Source organism: Aythya ferina, assembly GCF_964211825.1.
Source record: "Aythya ferina genome assembly, chromosome: 31".
In the NCBI taxonomy this organism is placed as follows: Eukaryota; Metazoa; Chordata; class Aves; order Anseriformes; family Anatidae; genus Aythya; species Aythya ferina.
In genome coordinates, this window is record NC_140328.1 from 1466121 (window position 1) to 1487286 (window position 21166).

Here is a 21166-nt window from a genome sequence, read left to right on the forward strand (position 1 = left end):
GGAGGGGATTGTCCCACTCTACTCTGCACTGGTGTGGCCTTACCTTGAGTATTGTGTGCAGTTCTGGGCACCGGAGTACCCAGTTGTAGACCTCATCACAGTCTACAACTTCCTCGCGAGGATGAGTGGAGAGGCAGGTGACCTATTCTCTGTAAACACCAGTGATAGGACCCACAGGAATGGTGTTAAGCTGAGGCAGGGGAAGTTTAGGCTGGACATCAGGAAGAGGTTCTTCACCGAGAGGGTGGTTGCACACTGGAACAGTCTCCCCAGTGAAGTAGTCACTGCACCAAGCCTGTCTTAATTTAAGAATCATTTGGACTGTTTACTTAGTCACATTTTCTAAACTTTTGGGTAATCCTGTGCGGTGCCAGGAGTTGGACTTGATGATCCCTATGGGTCCCATCCAACTTGGGATATTCTATGATTCTATGTCATTACAAAACCTCTCTCAACTATTTTTCAATGGTCTTGTGAATCTGGAGAGCTCCCAGTTAACTAGCAGCTGGCGAACATTTCAAATTTTCAAGAAGGACAAAAAGAAGGTCCTGGTAATTACAGTCCTGTCAGTGTCACTTCAGTGCCTATTAAAATTATAGAGAAGATTATTCTGGGAGTTACTGAAAAAAAACTTGAATGACAACAAAATAATTGGTCATAGCCAACACAGATTCACAAGAGGAAAGACCTGTTTAATGAATTTAATTTCCTTTTATGACAAGGTTACCCATCTGGTTGACCAAGGGATGCCAGATCATGTCATCTTTTTTGACTTCAGCAAAGCTTTAAATATTGTCTTTCAAATTATATTGTCTTTCACATTATCCACAATGTCCAGATGGGTGAACAATTGGCTGATGGGTTGGGCTCAAAACATAATAGTAAATGGGGTAACATCAAACTGGTGGACAGCTACTAGTGGGGTTCTGCAGGTCTCCATTTTAGGGCCAGTTGTCTTAAATGTTTTCATAAATGATCTAGGTATCTGCCCCTTTCAGTGTGGATATCCATTCTGGTGTGGTCATCCACAGGCTGCAGGGATACCTGCTCCACCATGGTCTTCTCCACAAGCTCAGTGTGGATACCTGTTGCACTCTAGTTCTCCCTATGGGCTGCAGTGGAAATCTCTGCTCTGGGATGTGGAACACCTCCTCTCCCTCCTTCTTTACTGACCTTGCTGTCTGCAGAGCTGTTTCTCTCATTTCTTTTCCTCATCCCTACCTGTCATACAGCATATTGTCCTTTCTTAAACATGTTTTCCCAGATTTACCACCAGCTTGACTACTTGATTCTTCTGTGCCAGCAATGCATTCATTTTGAAGACTCTTGTATCCAGCTGTGCCCCACATGGGGGCAGCCCTTCACCTATTCCCAAAGAAGTCACCCCTGCAACTCCTCAGCCACCAAATCCTTGCAACAGACACCCAATACAGCCAGAAAGGAAAGATTTTTGTTTGTTTTGTATTATTTTTTTATTTATTAATAATTACCTGTCATGTTATACTAGTCTCGATTTTATTTTCTAGCAGGAAGTGAGAGACATTTCTTGTCCTTTTCCTATTAGTGCAGAATTGCTCCTCCTACTTCAACCTGGAACATGAGTCATATTTTTTCTTCCTGCATTTTATTAGTAACTGACGGTCAAGAGGTTTCTGCTGATAGGTAAGAGCACAAGACTTATAAAGGCTAAAAAGGAAGGACAATGAAAACCGCAAAATTATATATTCTAGATACTGTTTTGTCCAATTATATTCTCTTTACTATTTCATAACATATATATTGGGATTGAAATAATGATAAGAAATATAGCAGAAGATATCTTAGTGTTATTAAGGAAAGAGTGTTTTGATAACTAAATCTCTGAGTATTTATATAAGTCAATCAGGTATTGTTTTGAGATTTATACAGTTGCTTAAATTACTTGATTTCATTGAACTACTACTTTGTAAATATATATAGTGTTCTGATCTGAATGATTGAAATTGAAACATTCTTTGTTATGGAATGGTAAAAAAGTGTAAAAATGATCATAATATATGTGTAAACATCATAGCAAAGAATTAAGGGTTGCAGGAGAAAAATGCAAACAAATGGATTGATACATAGTTTGCTGTTTTCATTCTTTTATATTATTGAACAGTTTAGACATAAATGTTAACTACCTGTCCCTCAAATAGAGTATTATGGAAAGAGCTTGTAAGTGCAAACTTGCAATCACAATGTGAATTAATGTGCATTTTCATATACAGTTGATCTTTTGTAACGTGATGTTTGTCACAACTTTGTTGCTTGGAAAAGCAAAGGGAGGTGACTTACATGGGGACTCATTCTCTAACCTGCCTTTTGAGTGATTAGAACAATATCTTGTGTTTCCCTGCACTATGGTTGAATTGTCTCCCTCTTACACTCTGTATTTAGAGTAAATGCCAGACTTTTGAAGGCATGGTATATTCCCCAGGTGCTTCCTTAAAGCACTCAGTTTCACTGCCCTACAGAACAACTCTTTTACTACAGTTCAGTGGTTCACATTGTTCAAGGACAAGAGTACAAACCTGTTGGAATTTAGAAGGATTGCAGGTGCAAGGCAACACACCCACAGAGATAGGGAATGGGGCATGCTGGGAAACACAGGCTGATTGATTTAGCAAGGCTGTGAGAGGAAGTGCAAAAAAAAAAAGAAGGCAGTAGCTGGTGGTAGTAACTAACTACGACTGTATGCACAGATGAGGTGCAGTGTTGCAACTCTGTGGAATGTGTTGCTTTTCTGAAGCCTCCTGAGATGGGACCCTGGAGAAGTTTTTAAGGAGGTTATGGGAGAACCAGACCAGGCAGTCATTCTCTCTCTCTCAGTTATGCACAGACTACACCTGCTAGTCTGTTACAAAGTGAAAGCCGGATTTTCTGTGTCATGTCCACTTCCAGGATGTGTTCTTACACTGTGCCTCTTGCACCAGGATGTGACACACCACTGTACAAACAAAGTAGGTGGGGAAGTATTGAAGTACAGCCCAGTTTCCTAAAAGAACCCAACAAGAGCAGGTGCTCTTGCATACAGAATCACAGAATCACAGAATTTTCTAGGTTGGAAGAGACCTCAAGGTCATCGAGTCCAACCTCCAACCTAACGCTAACAGCCCTCCACTAAACCATATCCCTAAGCTCTACATCTAAACGTCTTTTGAAGACTTCCAAGGATGGTGACTCCACCACTTCCCTGGGCAGCCTGTTCCAATGCCTCACAACCCTTTCAGTGAAGAAGTTCTTCCTAACATCTAGCCTAAAACTCCCCTGGCTCAACTTAAACCCATTCCCCCTCGTCCTGTCACCAGGCACGTGGGAGAACAGGCCAACCCCCACCTCGCTACAGCCTCCCTTGAGGTACCTAAAAAGAGCGATAAGGTCGCCCCTGAGCCTCCTCTTCTCCAGGCTGAACAAGCCCAGCTCCCTCAGCCGCTCCTCGTAGGACTTGTTCTCCAGGCCCCTCACCAGCTTCGTCGCCCTTCTCTGCACCCGCTCAAGCACCTCGATGTCCTTCTTGTAGCGAGGGGCCCAAAACTGAACACAGTACTCGAGGTGCGGCCTCACCTCGAGTACTGTGTTCAGTACTTACATTGCTGAGCTCTCATACATTGCATGAGAGCTCAGCAATGTAAGTACAGGGCTGACAGAGGCCTCCTGGCCTCCTGATTTCACTCCTGGCCTGACATCAAAATCAGTTTTAAGTTCAAAGATCCTATGCCTCGTAAGAGGGATGGTTAAGAAACGGTGATGGACAGCTGTTCCCTCAGAGACAGTGAGCCATGAGCTGTGGAAGGACATTTCCCCCTTTGGCCAAATGACTCAGCAATGCCACATTGTCTGAAAACAGCAGGCAGAGCCAGGTGCTGTTAACAGAGTCCATCCACAGCCCTACATAAAGAAAAGCAATGAATTAGTTGTAGGATCCATCTAAAGGGTCATGTCAGGAGCAAAATGGAGACAGGACTAGAGACAAGCTCCAGCATGAGTCCAAAATCTATTAGGACACAAGGTCCAAAGTCTGTCAAGGAGGGAGAAGTAGACACAGGCCTGCCATCCATGACACAAACTTAAATGGATTTCCAAGAACAATGAGCAGAGAGTGTGGTTGGAAGTGAGGGTGTTCAGGGTTGTTAAGGCTTCTTAGTGCACATAAGGCATGGACAATGACAAAACTGAGAATGCCGTGTGATCAGCCCAATTCTTCATGACAAGAGAGCAGGCAAGAAGGGCCCCAGTGGTTACACAGTATAATGTTGGCTGGAGAGAAATGAGGGTCTGTCTGTGCACCCCTGTTGCTCATGGATTTTACTGTAGGCTAGTACAGATCTGCAAGAATGAATACAATAGAGACAAGATATATCTGCAGTTTATACCAAAATAAAAAAGTACTCAGTTACAATGAGGGCAAAACTGAAACAGTTCTAAGAGCTGTATATTTTGTTTGCTCTGTTTAGAAGTAAAGAAATATTTCTTAAACATTTCCTTAGAAATTGCTAAACCTTCACCTCATGGAATGTAGTTGTTCTATAGAGCAGTTATATGATTGTCAAGTCCATCCCTGACAAGCAAAAAACACTTCCATGCGATGGTCTAAATGCTCTTCCCAGCCCAATAGGGAAAATCTGACCAATAAAAATAAATAAATAAATAAATAAAATAAAAATTGTTTCAGCACAACTTAAATCAATTTAAATCTTTCAGGAGGCCCATGTTGTGGTTTAAGCTCAAGTCAGAACTATGTCAGACAATAATAATCAACCTAGTTAGAAATACGGTCACAAAGAGCTTAGCTAGGAGGGGAAGATTTTTCCATCCTGCATGTGATTCTTTGACTGATGCTTTATTATTGTATGATGGAAAATGTTTGAATAGATGAGAGGGAAAAAGCCCAGATGAGAGTCTTAGGGAATTTTCTTTATGCAGCTTCTGTTCAAGCCACATATTTTGCACTTTGGATAAATATCATCAGGAAGTGTCCTGGATATTTCCCACACAGCAGCCTTTGGGTTGCCACCTCCACTTATCACCCTACCCCCTCTAATGGTGACCAGAGAGCAAGCTGCTAAATAATTCCACCCAGGTTGCCAAATATCTGTGCTAACTGGTCCATCTCTTCTTCCCAGGACTCATCTCCCCAAAAATCACCCAGTCAGGTAGAGCCTTTACATGCCGAAGAAAAGCGAAGATTTCTATGCCTTGCTTGAGAAAGTGTTTCTGTTTTAGTGAGATTATGTTTCATTATGTTTTATTCCTCAGGAATTCTTCTTCTTTCTCATGGCACATCAGTCATTTCCAGGAGGATTATAAGCAACTTAACTTGATTGACATTATATTTTTGGAAGTTTTTCAGAACGTGTGCTCAGAAATGAATCTCAGAACAGTCCTGTTCTTAGCTCTTCCAAAATGTTTTTTAATTTCAAAGTGGTTTACAGGTAAGAAACTCCTTACTATATCTAGAAATTCACTTTAGCCATAGAAGAGAAGTAAATATGATGAATTCTATGAAAGAACAGTGCATGTAATGAAATGAAGAAAGCAGAATCCATGGAGGAAACTGGAAAAGAAAAAAAAAAAAAGAAAAAAAAAAAAAAACACTTCCCTTTACCCCTTTTTCTGCATTGGTAGAAAAAAGGGAAGTGCCGCCAAGTTAAATGTGTCTTTTGTGGGCTATCTTAGTTGCTGGTCACTAGCAGATTGTTGTCCAGGGTGAAAAGCCCCTCAGAGAAAAACAACTGTTGAAATCTAACTTTTGTGTAAATGGACACTCCAGAATGAGATTACTCTGGTCTGAGATGCCAGTCCCTGCCAGTCCCTAACGTCACCTTTAGTACACTTGTTTTAATCCCATGCCTGGCACTTCATGGTCAGGAGTTGGCTCCAAATTGTTCTACTCATATCTTAAACATGACTTAGTATTCAGTTCAGCTAGCCAGTTTCCTAAGACACCACACTTGCACTTCCATTCATATTCCCATTCCCTGAAGGAATAAAGGTACCATAGATCCTGTGTAATGTCTGACAACTCCAAGCCCAAGTGTGGGATAACATTGGCTACCTCAGATGAGGTGAGACACTACAGCCCTGCTCTGGAGTGTTGGCTATCTCAGGGACTAAGATAGTGTATTATCTTACCACACAGATGAAAGAGACATAGTCAGTCTCTCACAGATCATACAGTCAGGGTTAGTGGAGAGCAAGAACCCACACAGATTGCTTTCAGGCTGATCAGATCATCAGCTCCTTGCAGCTCACTTATGGTAACTTGCTCCTAGCTCAGTGTGCTTTTATTTGCAATCCTCCCACCAGTGTACCCATGGTATTCTTGAATAAATTGCTGCCCCCAATAACCCTCTTCTCTATGAACATATAACATGACTGCAATGCATATAAAATCTGGCAATGTGGAAATCCTAAAGCATGTACATGTATGTGCCTGGAGGAGGTGGTAGTAGTGACTGAAGACCCTGTCCTTACTTTTGCAGGGGACTAGACAACTCTAGCCTAAACCTCAGACTTTTTTTGTATTAAAGTAATGCATAGCTTTCTGCCTTATTGCTTCCTCAATAGAAAGAGTATATAAAAAAAAAAAACAACAATGCATTTGGTCCCACCTCTTTCTTGCAGGTGAAGTTCCTATCACCATCAGCATTGATCCTTCAGTTGTCTGTGTTGGTGAGCAAGTGACTCTGTCCTGCCAGTTGACACACAGTGTCCCCTCCGACACAGGCTTGCTTTGGTACAAAAAGGAAAAGGAAAGGGATACTCCACTGTGCTCTTCCTCCAGCCTGGGTGGGGTGGTGGAGCAGTGCCAGGATGAAGAATGGTGCAGGATTAAAGGGCGCTGGGAAAGAAGATCACTTCTCCTGATTATCCAGCAAGTGCAAGTAACCGATGAGGGGGAATATGTTTGTGCTGTGAGTGGCAGTGCTGGTTCACAGGAGGCTGTTACTCACCTTGATGTGACAGGTAAGCAGGGAGGCTGTCACAGTGAAACGTGACCTGCTACTACCATGCTGAGTTCAATTCCCACCAAGGCTCTTCTGTGGTCAACAGTTGAGATCTTCTTCTGGGGAAATATGCAGAGACCTAGGAAATGGCTGGGAAGTCTTGCCTCAGTTCTGAGTATCTGAAGACCAGGTACTGAAGGGTATGGGGCCTGTGGCTTGTCATGTGGGAAAAGAGTGCAATGGGGAACTGCTGAGTATCCCTGTATGAGTACCTATCATGTTTTTCTACTATAGAATTATCGATATTCATCTTCTCCAGTTAGCTTTGTAAACTGAAACTTTGGCTTTGCAAAACAAAAATAAAATAAAATAAAATAAAATAAAATAAAATAAAATAAAATAAGATAAGATAAGATAAGATAAGATAAGATAAGATAAGATAAGATAAGATAAAATAAAATAAAATAAAATAAAATAAAATAAAATAAAATAAAATAAAATAAAATAAAATAAAAAATCAGAGCTACTAGGGAGGGAGCACAATAATACACTGAAGATCCCTTTTCCTTCCCCATTTGAAATCGCCCATCATGGAAGACTTGTCCAAATGTAAACTTGGAAATACTGCCAGAAAGCACTTTATCAAGCCCAGCCTTCTGTTAGACAAGTCACACTGGAGCTTAGTTTGAGTACATGTAAACAACTAACATCCACAAATCTATCATTGGTGTATTCCACAGATCAATGGTATGTGTGAAATCCCTTTTTCCTTTTTCAAATCTGTCGTGCTAGTCTGATTTGATGTCTCTTATTTTGGTATTGGATAAGACAGGGAACAATTCCTTGCTCTTCTTCCTCTTCAGAGCATTCCCTTTTTGTAGACCTGTATCTCAGTCACATGGAGATTGCTCATCTGGTTTTGCAAGTTCACAGATAGTTTTTCCTGACTTTTCATCATCCAGTCTCACTGGGGTTCACTGTCTCTGTGTGGTAAGGTGCCCTAGTGTGTTTCCTTGTGGAAGTCAAATTAAATGGCCCTTTTGATCTGACCTATTATGGTTGTTTCTATGTGCTATGAATATTCAGAGCAGTATATTAATAGACAAATTGAAACAAACCAAAACAGAAAAAAATCTGAAAGTGTCATCTTACTGTAGTTATTTATTTTTTTACTTATATGCTTGTTATTATTTTATATAACTCTCATGGTTCATTCTTATTGCAATAACTCTTCTACAGCACTCGGAAATAAGCCAACTTTGGAAAGGGATCAACAGGAGGAGGGCATGTGTCGCTACACATGTAAGTCAAAAGGATGGAACCCAAAGCCTGAAGTCCTTTGGACAAACTATGGAGAAAGCAATAAAAATGTGGAGGCCAGGACCTATGTAACCTGGAATGAGAGAGACCTTTTTTCATTGCAAAGCATCATGACAGTGCCTTGTGATGATGTAGATGTGAAATGTGTAGTCACACTTGTCAAAGAAAAGATAAGCCGAACAGGTAGGTAACATTTTTACACCTCTATATGCATTACTGAGGGAATCAGACCCCTTCCGGGCAGGAAGTTATACATTTGTTAGTGGAAAACAAAGAGAAGTATTCCTGTTGTTTCTGATAATTTTAAAATTAAATGTCCCAAAGGCGGATATTTTTAACTGAAGGTGAAACATAACAAAAGTGCAGGTGTTCTGTGAGATCTTTCCCATGCTGTAGTTGGTATTTCTGTGTAGTGCCCAATGCAGTGGTGGTAAGTTGTCTCTGTTGCAGGTTCCTTGTATGAAATGGTTCTGCAAAAGCCAAACACTTGTACATATGAGAGTCAAATAAGAGGCTCCTATGTAAAGCCCAAAGCCATGTTGTTTAATCCCCAAGGAGAAGATCTATCTTCACTGGCCCGGACAAACATTCTACAGGAGAAGGACAGTGCTTTTGCAATAGAAAGCTCCACTGAGATACCCTGTGGACAACCGCATCCTTCTTTCTTGACCACAAATATGGAATCCAGTCTACACATTGCTAAACAGTCAGGTATAAAGCAATTAAGACCTCTTTCTTGCATTTCATCATTCTCTAAGGAAGTAAATGTGCCCTCTGTTCACATCACCCTGCACTAATAAACAGGATGGACCTAATGCTGTGAATTATTTCACTCATTTTCCAACAATGCTCAATAGCTAACTCCGTTCAGGAGTATATTGCTCAAAACTTTGATAAAGTCAACGGCTCTGCAGTCATGGCATCCCATCACCCAGGCTGTGGCTGAAAAGGGAAGAGTATCTGGTGATGCCAGGAAAGGCAGGAAGACAGTGCGATCCTGAGCTAAGTGCTCCTAGCCTGTTTACCTGTATGGACTTTTATTTTTTAATGTCAGCAGAGAGGTTTCTCTGACAGATCTTTAGACTGTCAGATCTGAGATTTGTGCCAGCAAGGAAATACTTTGGTGTTAGGCACTTAGAGAGTTATTCTGGCTGAAAAGGTGTTTTCAGGCAGCAAGGCTAAGGCTGAGCTTTCCTCTGTCATTCTTACTCAGTCAAAGCTTTCAAAATCAACTTAACTTAAACTAAAGTATTTCTATGGTATGACTTAGAGCAATATCACTCCTTTCAGTGGGAAATAGACATACTCTTGAATAAAAATAGAGACATAATGTCAAGATCAAGGATAATTTAAAAATTCCCCGGGGGGGGGGGGGGGGGGGGGGGGGGGGGAGGGAAGCAGGGGAGAGAGAAAAACAAAACAAAACAAACAGAAAAAAACATATCTCCCAGTTTGTCTCCAGTTTGTTCGGGCAGTGATATGAAATGTAAACATCAAGGTCGTGTGTAAGCTTTATTTAAAACTTACTTTTCCTCATCGGTCTTCCAGATAAATAATTGTTTTTTAAAATGTTCTTCTGCTAACCATATCCAAATGGCACAGACTGTATGACCCGACTACCACTCTATACTTGTGTTGTATTGCAAGGAATTTGCTGTCATTTTTTTAATTGCTTTTTCTCCATTTTTCAGAGAACTGTGACTGGTTCTGGGTTCTTTATGTTTTTTCCCTCCTTATTTTAATAGGTAAGCTATTCTCCCATGCCAGAATCAAAGCGTTCATGCTTTAGGTACTGTTATGAGGATACTATTGTTATCCTGGTTTTAGCATTTGTACTACATATTTTCAAAAATATCCTCTGGCATCCATCCATTGATTTAAGTGAGTTTTCTTGATTTTTATTTATGTCTTTGTTGTGGTTTAACCCAGCCAGCAGCTAAACACCACGCAGCCGTTCGCTCACCCTCCCCCCTCCCTCTCTGGGACGGGGGAGAGAAATGGAAAGTGAAGCCTGTGAGTTGAGATAAAGACAGTTTAATAAGACAGGAAAATAATAATAATAATAATAGTAATAATAATAATAATACAACGGTGATAATAGTACTACTAATAATAATATGTACAAACAAGCACAATGCAATTGCTCACCACCCGCTGACCGATGCCCAGCCTAACCCCGAGCAGACCGGCCCCCTCCCCCAGCTAGCCACACCTATATATTGTTTAGCATGACGTCAGATGGTATGGAATACCCTTTAGGCCAGTTTGGGTTAGCTGTCCTGGGTCTGTCCTCTGCCAGCTCTTGCTGCACCCCTAGCCTGCCTGCTGGCAGGACAGAGTGAGGAGCTGAAAAGTCCTTGGCTTGATGTAAGCACTGCTCTGCAACAATTAAGATATCAGCATGTTATCAGCACTCTTCTTATCCTAATCCAAAATATAGCACCCTACTTGCTAGTAGGAGGAAAATTAACTCTATCCTAACTGAAACCAGGACAATAAAGAATATGCTTTTTTTTTTTTGTGAGATGATCCTTTCTGAAAAAAAAGGAGATATGGGTTTATAATGCAAAAAGGATGCTGAGAGAGGTCTGTGTTTGAAAAAACCTCTCACAGCTTTCCTTCTTAACATACAACAGTTGTCCTCACCTATGAGGCAAGACTGTTCTTCTGCCAAAGTATATATTCAGCAGGTAGGAATTTCTGACAGGAGACAGCAGATAGGAAAGGGATGACTTCAGAATGTAGATTTTAATTAATGCCAAATTATATTGTGAAGCAGGACAACTGCAGAGAAAAGAACCTCAGGGAAAGAGAACACTATTTACTAGAAAGTTGAGAACTGTGAAGGTACTATTTTTGTTATTTTTTCATTTCAGGGAATGCTCAGAGGAAGATTGTTAAGTGTGTATGTTCAGGGCATAATGTCCATGGATGCCCATAGAGCAAGCACCATAGTGGAATGAGGACCATACAAGGGTTGGGACTCTCCTGGGCACCTGGGTTATCCTCTGCCCCAGTATGCATTGAACATGGCTGGTGGGAAGTTCTTATCAATTTTCTTGTCTGACAAGCCTTCAGGGAGGATCACAGAACCTTTTCTCCTTCTCCATTCCCCTGGAATTCAGTCTATCTAAGGCAATATAAGGAAGGTTGCAGGATCTTCTCAGTTCTGTTCTCTTCCATCCAGAGTCCACTTATCATAGATGATAGGAAGGAGGCAGCTACAGGGGAGAATTGCCATGAGAGACTGAAAGCCCTGAAAATAAATGTTAGCAGAGGAAACTATGGTTCAGGCCATTGGTAAGCACTACTTCACTTCCACTGGCTAAGTACTTCCCACTGAGACCATCTACGGATTCCTACTCCCATCACAATCTGACCATCAAAAGTGTCTCCCCGTTAGAAAGACAAGGACCATCTTCCCAGGAAGCAATGTCAGTTTCCTACTGACTCCTCTCTTTCTTTGCAGGAAGAACTGTGGAGATACACACCGCAAGGGCCCTAGAATCCTTTCATCAAGAGGAGGAGAGGATCCTGAGTGAGAAGCTGGCTGTGTTGCAGAGCCAACTGGAAGTTTCACAGAATGCAGCCACAACTCTGGAGGAACGGGCCAAAACTCAGACTTCCCTCCAGACAATCTCTGAAAAGCTCCATACTCTGCAGGAATCTTTGCAGACCCTGGAGACATCCAGAGAGGAAGAGCTTCAGATTCTCAGAGAAGAAATTGAAGGCAGAATAAGCAAAGATTTGGAGGCAGCCAAAAAGTCCTGGACCAAGGAGAGCCTGCTGGAGATGGAAACTAAATTAGGTGAGCATGGTAATTCATATGAATGCCTTTGTCTCACTGAAAGCCAAAATTATGTTATATAGATGTCACCCATTGAGTAGGTGCCCTGGGGGTCCTAGAAGATGCTAGGGAAGGATGGTCCTTTCTTGGGGAGAAAAGTTTCCCAACTCTGACGCGCCATTGGGACATTTCCCTGCTGACATATTGGCTGCAGGTTGTAAAGGTCCTTTTCTCTTCCTCCTCTTTGAAGGAGTGTGTTTGATGAGCTCTCTGTGATGTAATAATCGTCCTCCCATACCACTTATGAAAGTGGTGAAGGTCCCTGTTGGTGTTCCAGGAACACTGACCTCAACATCCCACAACATCCCTCAACATCTCCTGCCTGGAGAGATGGAGAAGAGCAATTCCTGGCCTCCAGCCCACCCAGCAGGTCTCTGATAAGCCTTCAGGCAGGATCAGGGAGCCTATTCTCCTTCTCCATCCCTCTGGTACTCAATATATCCAAACCAATGTAAGGAAGGTGGCAGGAACATCTCAGTTCTGTCCTCCTGCATCCAAAGCCCACTTACCATGGACGATGGGGAAGGAGTTAGTTACAGGGTAGAATTGCCATTACAGACTGAAAGCCTTGGAAAGAAATTTTAGTGGATGGAACTAGGGTTCAGGACTTTAGTAAGCCCTGTGTCACTTCCACAATGTATTCTGGAAATGAGTCCACCTTGGCACTGAAATCAGAGGAGCGTGTTCTCTGACCTTCCTAGGAGGAAACACCCTCCCCATTAGAAAGACAAGGACCATCTTCCCAGGAAGCAATGTCAGTTTCCCACTGACTCCTCTCTTTCTTTGCAGGAAGAACTGTGGAGATACACACCGCAAGGGCCCTAGAATCATTGCGTCAAGAGGAGGAGAGGATCCTGAGTGAGAAGCTGGCTGTGTTGCAGAGCCAACTGGAAGTTTCACAGAATGCAGCCCCACCTCTGGAGGAACGGGCCAAAACTCAGACTTCCCTCCAGACAATCTCTGAAAAGCTCCATACTCTGCAGGAATCTTTGCAGACCCTGGAGACATCCAGAGAGGAAGAGCTTCAGATTCTCAGAGAAGAAATTGAAGGCAGAATAAGCAAAGATTTGGAGGCAGCCAAAAAGTCCTGGACCAAGGAGAGCCTGCTGGAGATGGAAACTAAATTAGGTGAGCATGGTAATTCATATGAATGCCTTTGTCTCACTGAAAGCCAAAATTATGTTATATAGATGTCACCCATTGAGTAGGTGCCCTGGGGGTCCTAGAAGATGCTAGGGAAGGATGGTCCTTTCTTGGGGAGAAAAGTTTCCCAACTCTGACGCGCCATTGGGACATTTCCCTGCTGACATATTGGCTGCAGGTTGTAAAGGTCCTTTTCTCTTCCTCCTCTTTGAAGGAGTGTGTTTGATGAGCTCTCTGTGATGTAATAATCGTCCTCCCATACCACTTATGAAAGTGGTGAAGGTCCCTGTTGGTGTTCCAGGAACACTGACCTCAACATCCCACAACATCCCTCAACATCTCCTGCCTGGAGAGATGGAGAAGAGCAATTCCTGGCCTCCAGCCCACCCAGCAGGTCTCTGATAAGCCTTCAGGCAGGATCAGGGAGCCTATTCTCCTTCTCCATCCCTCTGGTACTCAATATATCCAAACCAATGTAAGGAAGGTGGCAGGAACATCTCAGTTCTGTCCTCCTGCATCCAAAGCCCACTTACCATGGACGATGGGGAAGGAGTTAGTTACAGGGTAGAATTGCCATTACAGACTGAAAGCCTTGGAAAGAAATTTTAGTGGATGGAACTAGGGTTCAGGACTTTAGTAAGCCCTGTGTCACTTCCACAATGTATTCTGGAAATGAGTCCACCTTGGCACTGAAATCAGAGGAGCGTGTTCTCTGACCTTCCTAGGAGGAAACACCCTCCCCATTAGAAAGACAAGGACCATCTTCCCAGGAAGCAATGTCAGTTTCCCACTGACTCCTCTCTTTCTTTGCAGGAAGAACTGTGGAGATACACACCGCAAGGGCCCTAGAATCATTGCGTCAAGAGGAGGAGAGGATCCTGAGTGAGAAGCTGGCTGTGTTGCAGAGCCAACTGGAAGTTTCACAGAATGCAGCCCCACCTCTGGAGGAACGGGCCAAAACTCAGACTTCCCTCCAGACAATCTCTGAAAAGCTCCATACTCTGCAGGAATCTTTGCAGACCCTGGAGACATCCAGAGAGGAAGAGCTTCAGATTCTCAGAGAAGAAATTGAAGGCAGAATAAGCAAAGATTTGGAGGCAGCCAAAAAGTCCTGGACCAAGGAGAGCCTGCTGGAGATGGAAACTAAATTAGGTGAGCATGGTAATTCATATGAATGCCTTTGTCTCACTGAAAGCCAAAATTATGTTATATAGATGTCACCCATTGAGTAGGTGCCCTGGGGGTCCTAGAAGATGCTAGGGAAGGATGGTCCTTTCTTGGGGAGAAAAGTTTCCCAACTCTGACGCGCCATTGGGACATTTCCCTGCTGACATATTGGCTGCAGGTTGTAAAGGTCCTTTTCTCTTCCTCCTCTTTGAAGGAGTGTGTTTGATGAGCTCTCTGTGATGTAATAATCGTCCTCCCATACCACTTATGAAAGTGGTGAAGGTCCCTGTTGGTGTTCCAGGAACACTGACCTCAACATCCCACAACATCCCTCAACATCTCCTGCCTGGAGAGATGGAGAAGAGCAATTCCTGGCCTCCAGCCCACCCAGCAGGTCTCTGATAAGCCTTCAGGCAGGATCAGGGAGCCTATTCTCCTTCTCCATCCCTCTGGTACTCAATATATCCAAACCAATGTAAGGAAGGTGGCAGGAACATCTCAGTTCTGTCCTCCTGCATCCAAAGCCCACTTACCATGGACGATGGGGAAGGAGTTAGTTACAGGGTAGAATTGCCATTACAGACTGAAAGCCTTGGAAAGAAATTTTAGTGGATGGAACTAGGGTTCAGGACTTTAGTAAGCCCTGTGTCACTTCCACAATGTATTCTGGAAATGAGTCCACCTTGGCACTGAAATCAGAGGAGCGTGTTCTCTGACCTTCCTAGGAGGAAACACCCTCCCCATTAGAAAGACAAGGACCATCTTCCCAGGAAGCAATGTCAGTTTCCCACTGACTCCTCTCTTTCTTTGCAGGAAGAACTGTGGAGATACACACCGCAAGGGCCCTAGAATCATTGCGTCAAGAGGAGGAGAGGATCCTGAGTGAGAAGCTGGCTGTGTTGCAGAGCCAACTGGAAGTTTCACAGAATGCAGCCCCACCTCTGGAGGAACGGGCCAAAACTCAGACTTCCCTCCAGACAATCTCTGAAAAGCTCCATACTCTGCAGGAATCTTTGCAGACCCTGGAGACATCCAGAGAGGAAGAGCTTCAGATCCTCAGAGAAGAAATTGAAGGCAGAATAAGCAAAGATTTGGAAGCAGCCAAAAAGTCCTGGATCAAGGATTGCCTGCTAGAGATGGAAACTATGCTAGGTGAGCATAGGAATTTACATGAACACCTTTGCCTTTGTGAAAGCCATAACTGTAATTTAGAGACACCATCCATTGAGCAAGTCCTCTGGGTGTCTTATAAGGTGCTACTGAAGTACAGTCCTTCCTTTGGGAGAGAATTTTCACAACTCTCTCATGCCTTTTAGACATTTCCCTGCTGATGTATTGGCTGCACATTGTAAAAGTCCTTTTCTCTTCCTCCTCTTTGAAGGAGTGTGTTTGATGAGCTCTCAGTGATGTAATAATTGTCCCCCCACACCACTTATGAAAGTGGTGAAAGTACCTGCTGATAATCTTGGAACACTGACCTCAACACACCACTATCCCAGCACTCTTTCTCCCTTTCACTTTGCGGTTGCCCACAGATGTTCTCCCCTTGCAGAAGATGCCCAGTCCTTGACTAGGAATGATTCTGATGAGTGTGACACCACAGACCAATGCAGGCAGAATAGAATAGAATCATTAAGGTTGGAAAAGACCTCTAAGATCATCTAGTGCAACCTTTAACCTAGTACTGACAAGTCTACCACTAAATAATGCTACTAAGTTCTACATCTTCACATTTCTTGAAGACCTCCTGGGATGGGGACTCAACCACTTCCTTGGCAGCCTGTTCCAGTGCCGCACAACCCTTTCACTAAAGAAATTTATTTTCCTAATACGCAACCTAAACCTCTTGTGGTGCAACTTGAGACCATTTCTCATTGTCTTATCACTTGGTGCTTGGGAGAGTAGCCTAATCTCCACCTCATTACAACCTCCTTTAAGGTAATTATAAAGTACTGTAAGGTCACGTATCCTGGCTGTGCCCCCTCCCAGTTTCTGGTGCACTCCTAGCCACATTGCTGGCAGGGCAGCATGAGAAGGAGAAAAGTCCTTGGCTCTGAGTAAGCACCGCTCTGCAACAACTAAAATATCAGTGTATTATCAGTAGTATTTTAAGCAAAAATCCCAAACACAGCGTTGTGTGAGCCTCTGTGAAGAACATTAACTCTGTCCCAGCCAAAACCATGACAGTGGCATAGTGTTAGAGAACACTAGCAGGCAGAAGACACTTGCTCGGAGCAAGCATTTTGCTCCCATAACTTAACATTTACTTTCTGAATACATTTGTTTTTTATTTTCATTTATTTTTTATTGTCAATGAGACCATGTATGTGCAAAGATGAAGAGACAGTCACTAAAGTTAAGTGGAGGAAGGAGTGTATCAGGGATGGGGCACTCCTGGTCCCTTCTTTGCATGACCATTCAATCAGAATGACTGCAGGGATGGATTCATAGCATTTGGGCACCGTTACTGAGTGTGCTCCCTTGTGAGTGCTTAAAGGACTTGATGATGAGTCAAGGCTTAAAGCAGAGTCTCAGGAGAACAGGTAGCCCCAAGGAAAGGAAATGCTATGCACTGGGATGTAGGGTGTGGCCAGGGTAAATTCCCACTGTGAGGAAACAAGGTCTGTGGGAGCTGTAGTAGGGGACTGCGGATTCTGGTGTGCAAGGGTCTGGCCAAGGAGAGGTGCTGTGTCCCTCACCTGCCAACAGTGGCATCTGACTGTCATATCCATAGAGTCAGACACATTGTAGGCCATGCATGTCAGGCACAACCATTGCCTAGTGTTTTGGAGAGTAGGTGGGAGTGTAGTGGGTCTCTTCCGGTGTTAGGTCTTGATGCTGTATTGCCCAGAGCCCAGGGAATATGGAGTGTCTTTCTGATTGCCCACAAGCTTTCTGTGTGACAATATACGCTTTGGAGATGGTGAGGAGGGCTATTCTAGGAATGCCAAGTTCCTCACAGGAAACAGCCTGATTGATCTCCTGAAAAACACTCATGACTTTTTTTTTTTCTCTCTCTCTTTTTTTTTTTTTTTTTTTTTTTCCCAGAGTTGCTGCTTGTACAAAAATATAAAGGTAAGAAAAGAAAAGAAAACATGCTGAACACTTGGAGTTTGAATGCAGTTCTTTAAAAATTTTACCCTTCTCTGCTAACACTTCTGAAACTAACAGCACAACACCAAAAAAAAAAAAAAAAAAAAAATCTGAATCTCTCTTATTCATTTGCTGTCCTGGAAACTTCTCAAGGCCTTTGTTTACTGCTTCTGGAATATGAAACAACATTATTCTTCTCCAGAAGAATAGGCAGAAGAATAGGGTGAGAACTTGAAAGAAGAAGCTCATTTCAGGGTGTTTAGCTCGAGCATTTCTACTGCCAAGTGTATTCGAACAAATGTATTTGCCAAACAGTTTGCACCCATGGAATTTCTCCCCATTCTCTTGCAAGAGTATTTTATGATTCTAGTTCTACTCAAAGACAAATTCTATGTGAAGACATGGCCCTTATCCTCTTGTCTTTTCTATACAGTTTCAGTGATTAAGGCAAAGACTTGTAATCTCCTTACATTCCTCTTTGAAGCTACAGGCCATTTTTAAGGAAGTGTCTCTATGAGTTGCCTTGCATTTGCTGAATGTTGGCCTCTCTTAGATTCCTATAGATGAGGGACAAACGGTGTGGGAGATGTGGGATGGCAGAAGGTGGAGGCATCCTGGTCAAAGAAACTCCATAGGACCTATCAGAGTGGAGATCAAGGCATAACAGGGCAATAAATACATAGGGTCAACAAACAGAAAGTTTCACAGCAGTAGACTTCTTGCCCTTCACTACTTAACTAATTACTTGATTTTTGCAGTTGATGTCACCCTTGATGCTGACACGGCTCATCCGAGGCTGCAAGTGTCAGAAGATGGGAAGAGTGTGACTGATACCGGTGTGATCAGAAGGGTACCTGTCAAGGAGGAGAGATTTGATTCCCATGCTTTTGTGTTGGCAAAGGAAGGATACACATCTGGGAGACTCTACTGGGAAGTGGATGTTGGAAAGAGGAGAAACTGGATCTTGGGTGTTGCCCAGGAGACTGTAACACGCAAAGGGACAGTGGTTCTGTCTCCTCAGAATGGCTTCTGGGTCATAGAATTGGCAGATGAGCAAGAGTATGGGGTCCATACGGATCCTTGGACCCGTTTGACTGTGAGTGGAAGACCACAAAAGATTGGGATCTTCCTGGACATCTCTGCCAAGAAGTTGTCATTTTACAGTGTCCACCAGAAAAAAGCTTTGTACACTTTTAAATTTGGTTGCGACCTCAGCCAGGAAGTGAGGCTCTTTCCATTCTTCTCAACAGGTTCCACTGCGATAAAGGCTGACAGTGAGCCTCTACAAATAGCACAGGGGTTTGATAATGATGAGAAGTTGTCGTGGTTTAACCCGGCTGGCAGCTAAATACCACGCAGCCGTTCGCTCACCCTCCCCTCTCCCTCTCTGGGACGGGGGAGAGAAATGGAAAGTGAAGCCCGTGAGTTGAGATAAAGACAGTTTAATAAGACAGGAAAATAATAATAACAAAATAATAATAACAACAATAATAATAATAATACAATGGTTATAATAGGAAAATAATAATAATATGTACAAACAAGTGATGCACAATGCAATTGCTCACCACCCGCTGACCGATGCCCATAACAGTTAATCAGCTACACCCCTTAATGCAACACTTCCCTTCCCACTCTCTTCTTGCAGAGTCCCTGAAGAAGGACAATGGTAAATGTGGCTGTCTGCCTGAAGGCCAAGCACAACAGCTGATGTGAAGGTTTTTGGGACATGGTATAGTGGTCCTGTGTGGAAGAGTCTTTGGAACAGGAGCAAGAGTGAGGGAAAGGGATGTATCTGGAGGTAGAGAACCTGGTCCACTGAGCAGCCCAGTTTCCTTTGGGTGGAGTTGTGGTGGTTTTACCGTGCTGGGCAGCTAAACACCACAACCGCTCTCTCACTCCCCCTCCTTAGATGAGGAGGGGGAGAAGTAAAGCAAAGAACAATTCATGGGTTGAGATAAGGATAATTTAATTAAAGGGAAATAATAATAATAATTAAAGAAAGATTATTATGAACTGAACAATTTAACTAAAGGGAAATAAAAAGGGAAAGGGGAAAAGGGAGGGGGAAAGGGAAAGAAAAAAAAGGAAGGAAAACAAACAAATAAAAACAATGACGGCTATGTGGAAGTGCAGAGGAAAGAAATTACTCTCTACTTTCCACAAATGAGTGATGATTGACCACGTCCTTGAAACACGGCCTCAACGCACGTAGCTGGTGTTCGGGAGGAGGACAGACGTTCTCACAACGAGAGCCCACCCCTCCCCTCTTCTTCCTGTTTCCACCTCTTATTGCTGAGTGTGACATCATATGGTATGGAATATCCCTTTGGTTGGTTTAGATCAGCTGCCCTGGTGATGTTTCTCTTCTCAATTTTTGCCCATCCCCTAAGAGGCTTAGAGAGAATCCCAATGCTGTGCCAGCACTGCTCAGCAGTAGACACAACACTGGTAACACTGATAACACTGCTGTTCCAGCTACAACTGCAGAGCACAGCACTGTATGGGCTGTTGCCGGGAAAGTTAACATTCCAGCCAGACCCAGTACAATCCACAAAGTCATGACTCCCACAGCCCACAGATACTGCCTAGAGGGATGGAATACAGCAATTCTTACACCCCATCCCACCCAGCAGGACTTTGACAACCCTTCAGGCAGGATCATGGAGCCTCTTCTCCTTGTCCATCCCTCTGGAATTCAGTCCACTCAAACCAAGGCAAGGAGGGTGGAAGGATCTTCTTCATTCTGTCCTCCTTCATCCAGAGTCCACTTGCCATGGATGATTTGGAAGAAGTCAGTTACAGGGGGGAATAACCAGGAGAGACTGTAAGCTCTAGATGGGCATTTTAGCAGAGGGAATTAGGGTTCAGGCCTTCTGTAATCCCCACTTCACTTCCACTGGCAAAGTAGTGCCCACCCAGACCTTCTGTGGATTCCCTCCTACCCTTTACCATCTTGGCATTAACAGTGTCCCTCTTCTGGAAAAACAAACAAACAAACAAACATAAATAAAAAAAATAAACTTCTCAGGTGTCGTGGTTTAACCCGGCTGGCAGCTAAACACCACGCAGCCGTTCGCTCACCCTCCCCCCTCCCTCTCTGGGACGGGGGAGAGAAATGGAAAGTGAAGCCCGTGAGTTGAGATAAAGACAGTTTAATAAGACAGGAAAATAATAATAACAAAAGTAATAATAATACAATGATGATAATAGTACTACTACTACTAATATGTACAAACAAGTGATGCACAATGCAATTGCTCACCACCCGCTGACTGATGCCCAGCTTAACCCCGAGCAGTCCGGCCCCCTCCCCCCGGCTAGCCACCCCTATATATTGTTTAGCATGACATCAGATGGTATGGAATACCCCTTTGGCTAGTTCGGGTCACCTGTCCTGGGTCTGTCCCCTCCCAGCTCTTACTGCACCCCCAGCCTGCCTGTTGGCAGGACAGAGCAAAAGTCTGAGGTGTCCTTGGCTTGGTATAAGCACTGCTCTGCAACAATTAAAACATCGGGGTGTTATCAGCACTCTTCTCATCCTAAGCCAAAACACAGCATTCCACCAGCTACTAGGAAGAAAATTAATTCTGTTCTAACTGAAACCAGGACATCTATCCACCCCTTA

At 43.4% G+C, this 21166-nt stretch overlaps 2 protein-coding genes across 2 annotated transcripts in view; both read left to right on the forward strand.

Annotated features, from left to right (window-relative positions):
* The window catches only part of LOC311425503 (uncharacterized protein), a 120245-nt gene that overhangs the window by 94360 nt on the left and 4719 nt on the right, over window positions 1-21166 (forward strand). The window lies entirely within an intron of this gene.
* LOC311425560 (uncharacterized protein) lies at window positions 1641-18886 on the forward strand (the record flags this gene model as incomplete). The annotated part of the gene is made up of 12 exons (XM_084501501.1): window positions 1641-1662; window positions 5278-5453; window positions 6646-6987; window positions 8208-8471; window positions 8739-8999; window positions 9980-10033; window positions 11758-12096; window positions 12925-13263; window positions 14092-14430; window positions 15259-15597; window positions 17337-17368; window positions 18206-18886. The coding sequence occupies exons 2-12, from the start codon at window positions 5387-5389 to the stop codon at window positions 18884-18886; spliced, it is 3057 nt and encodes a 1018-aa protein (XP_084357627.1). The 5' UTR covers window positions 1641-1662; window positions 5278-5386.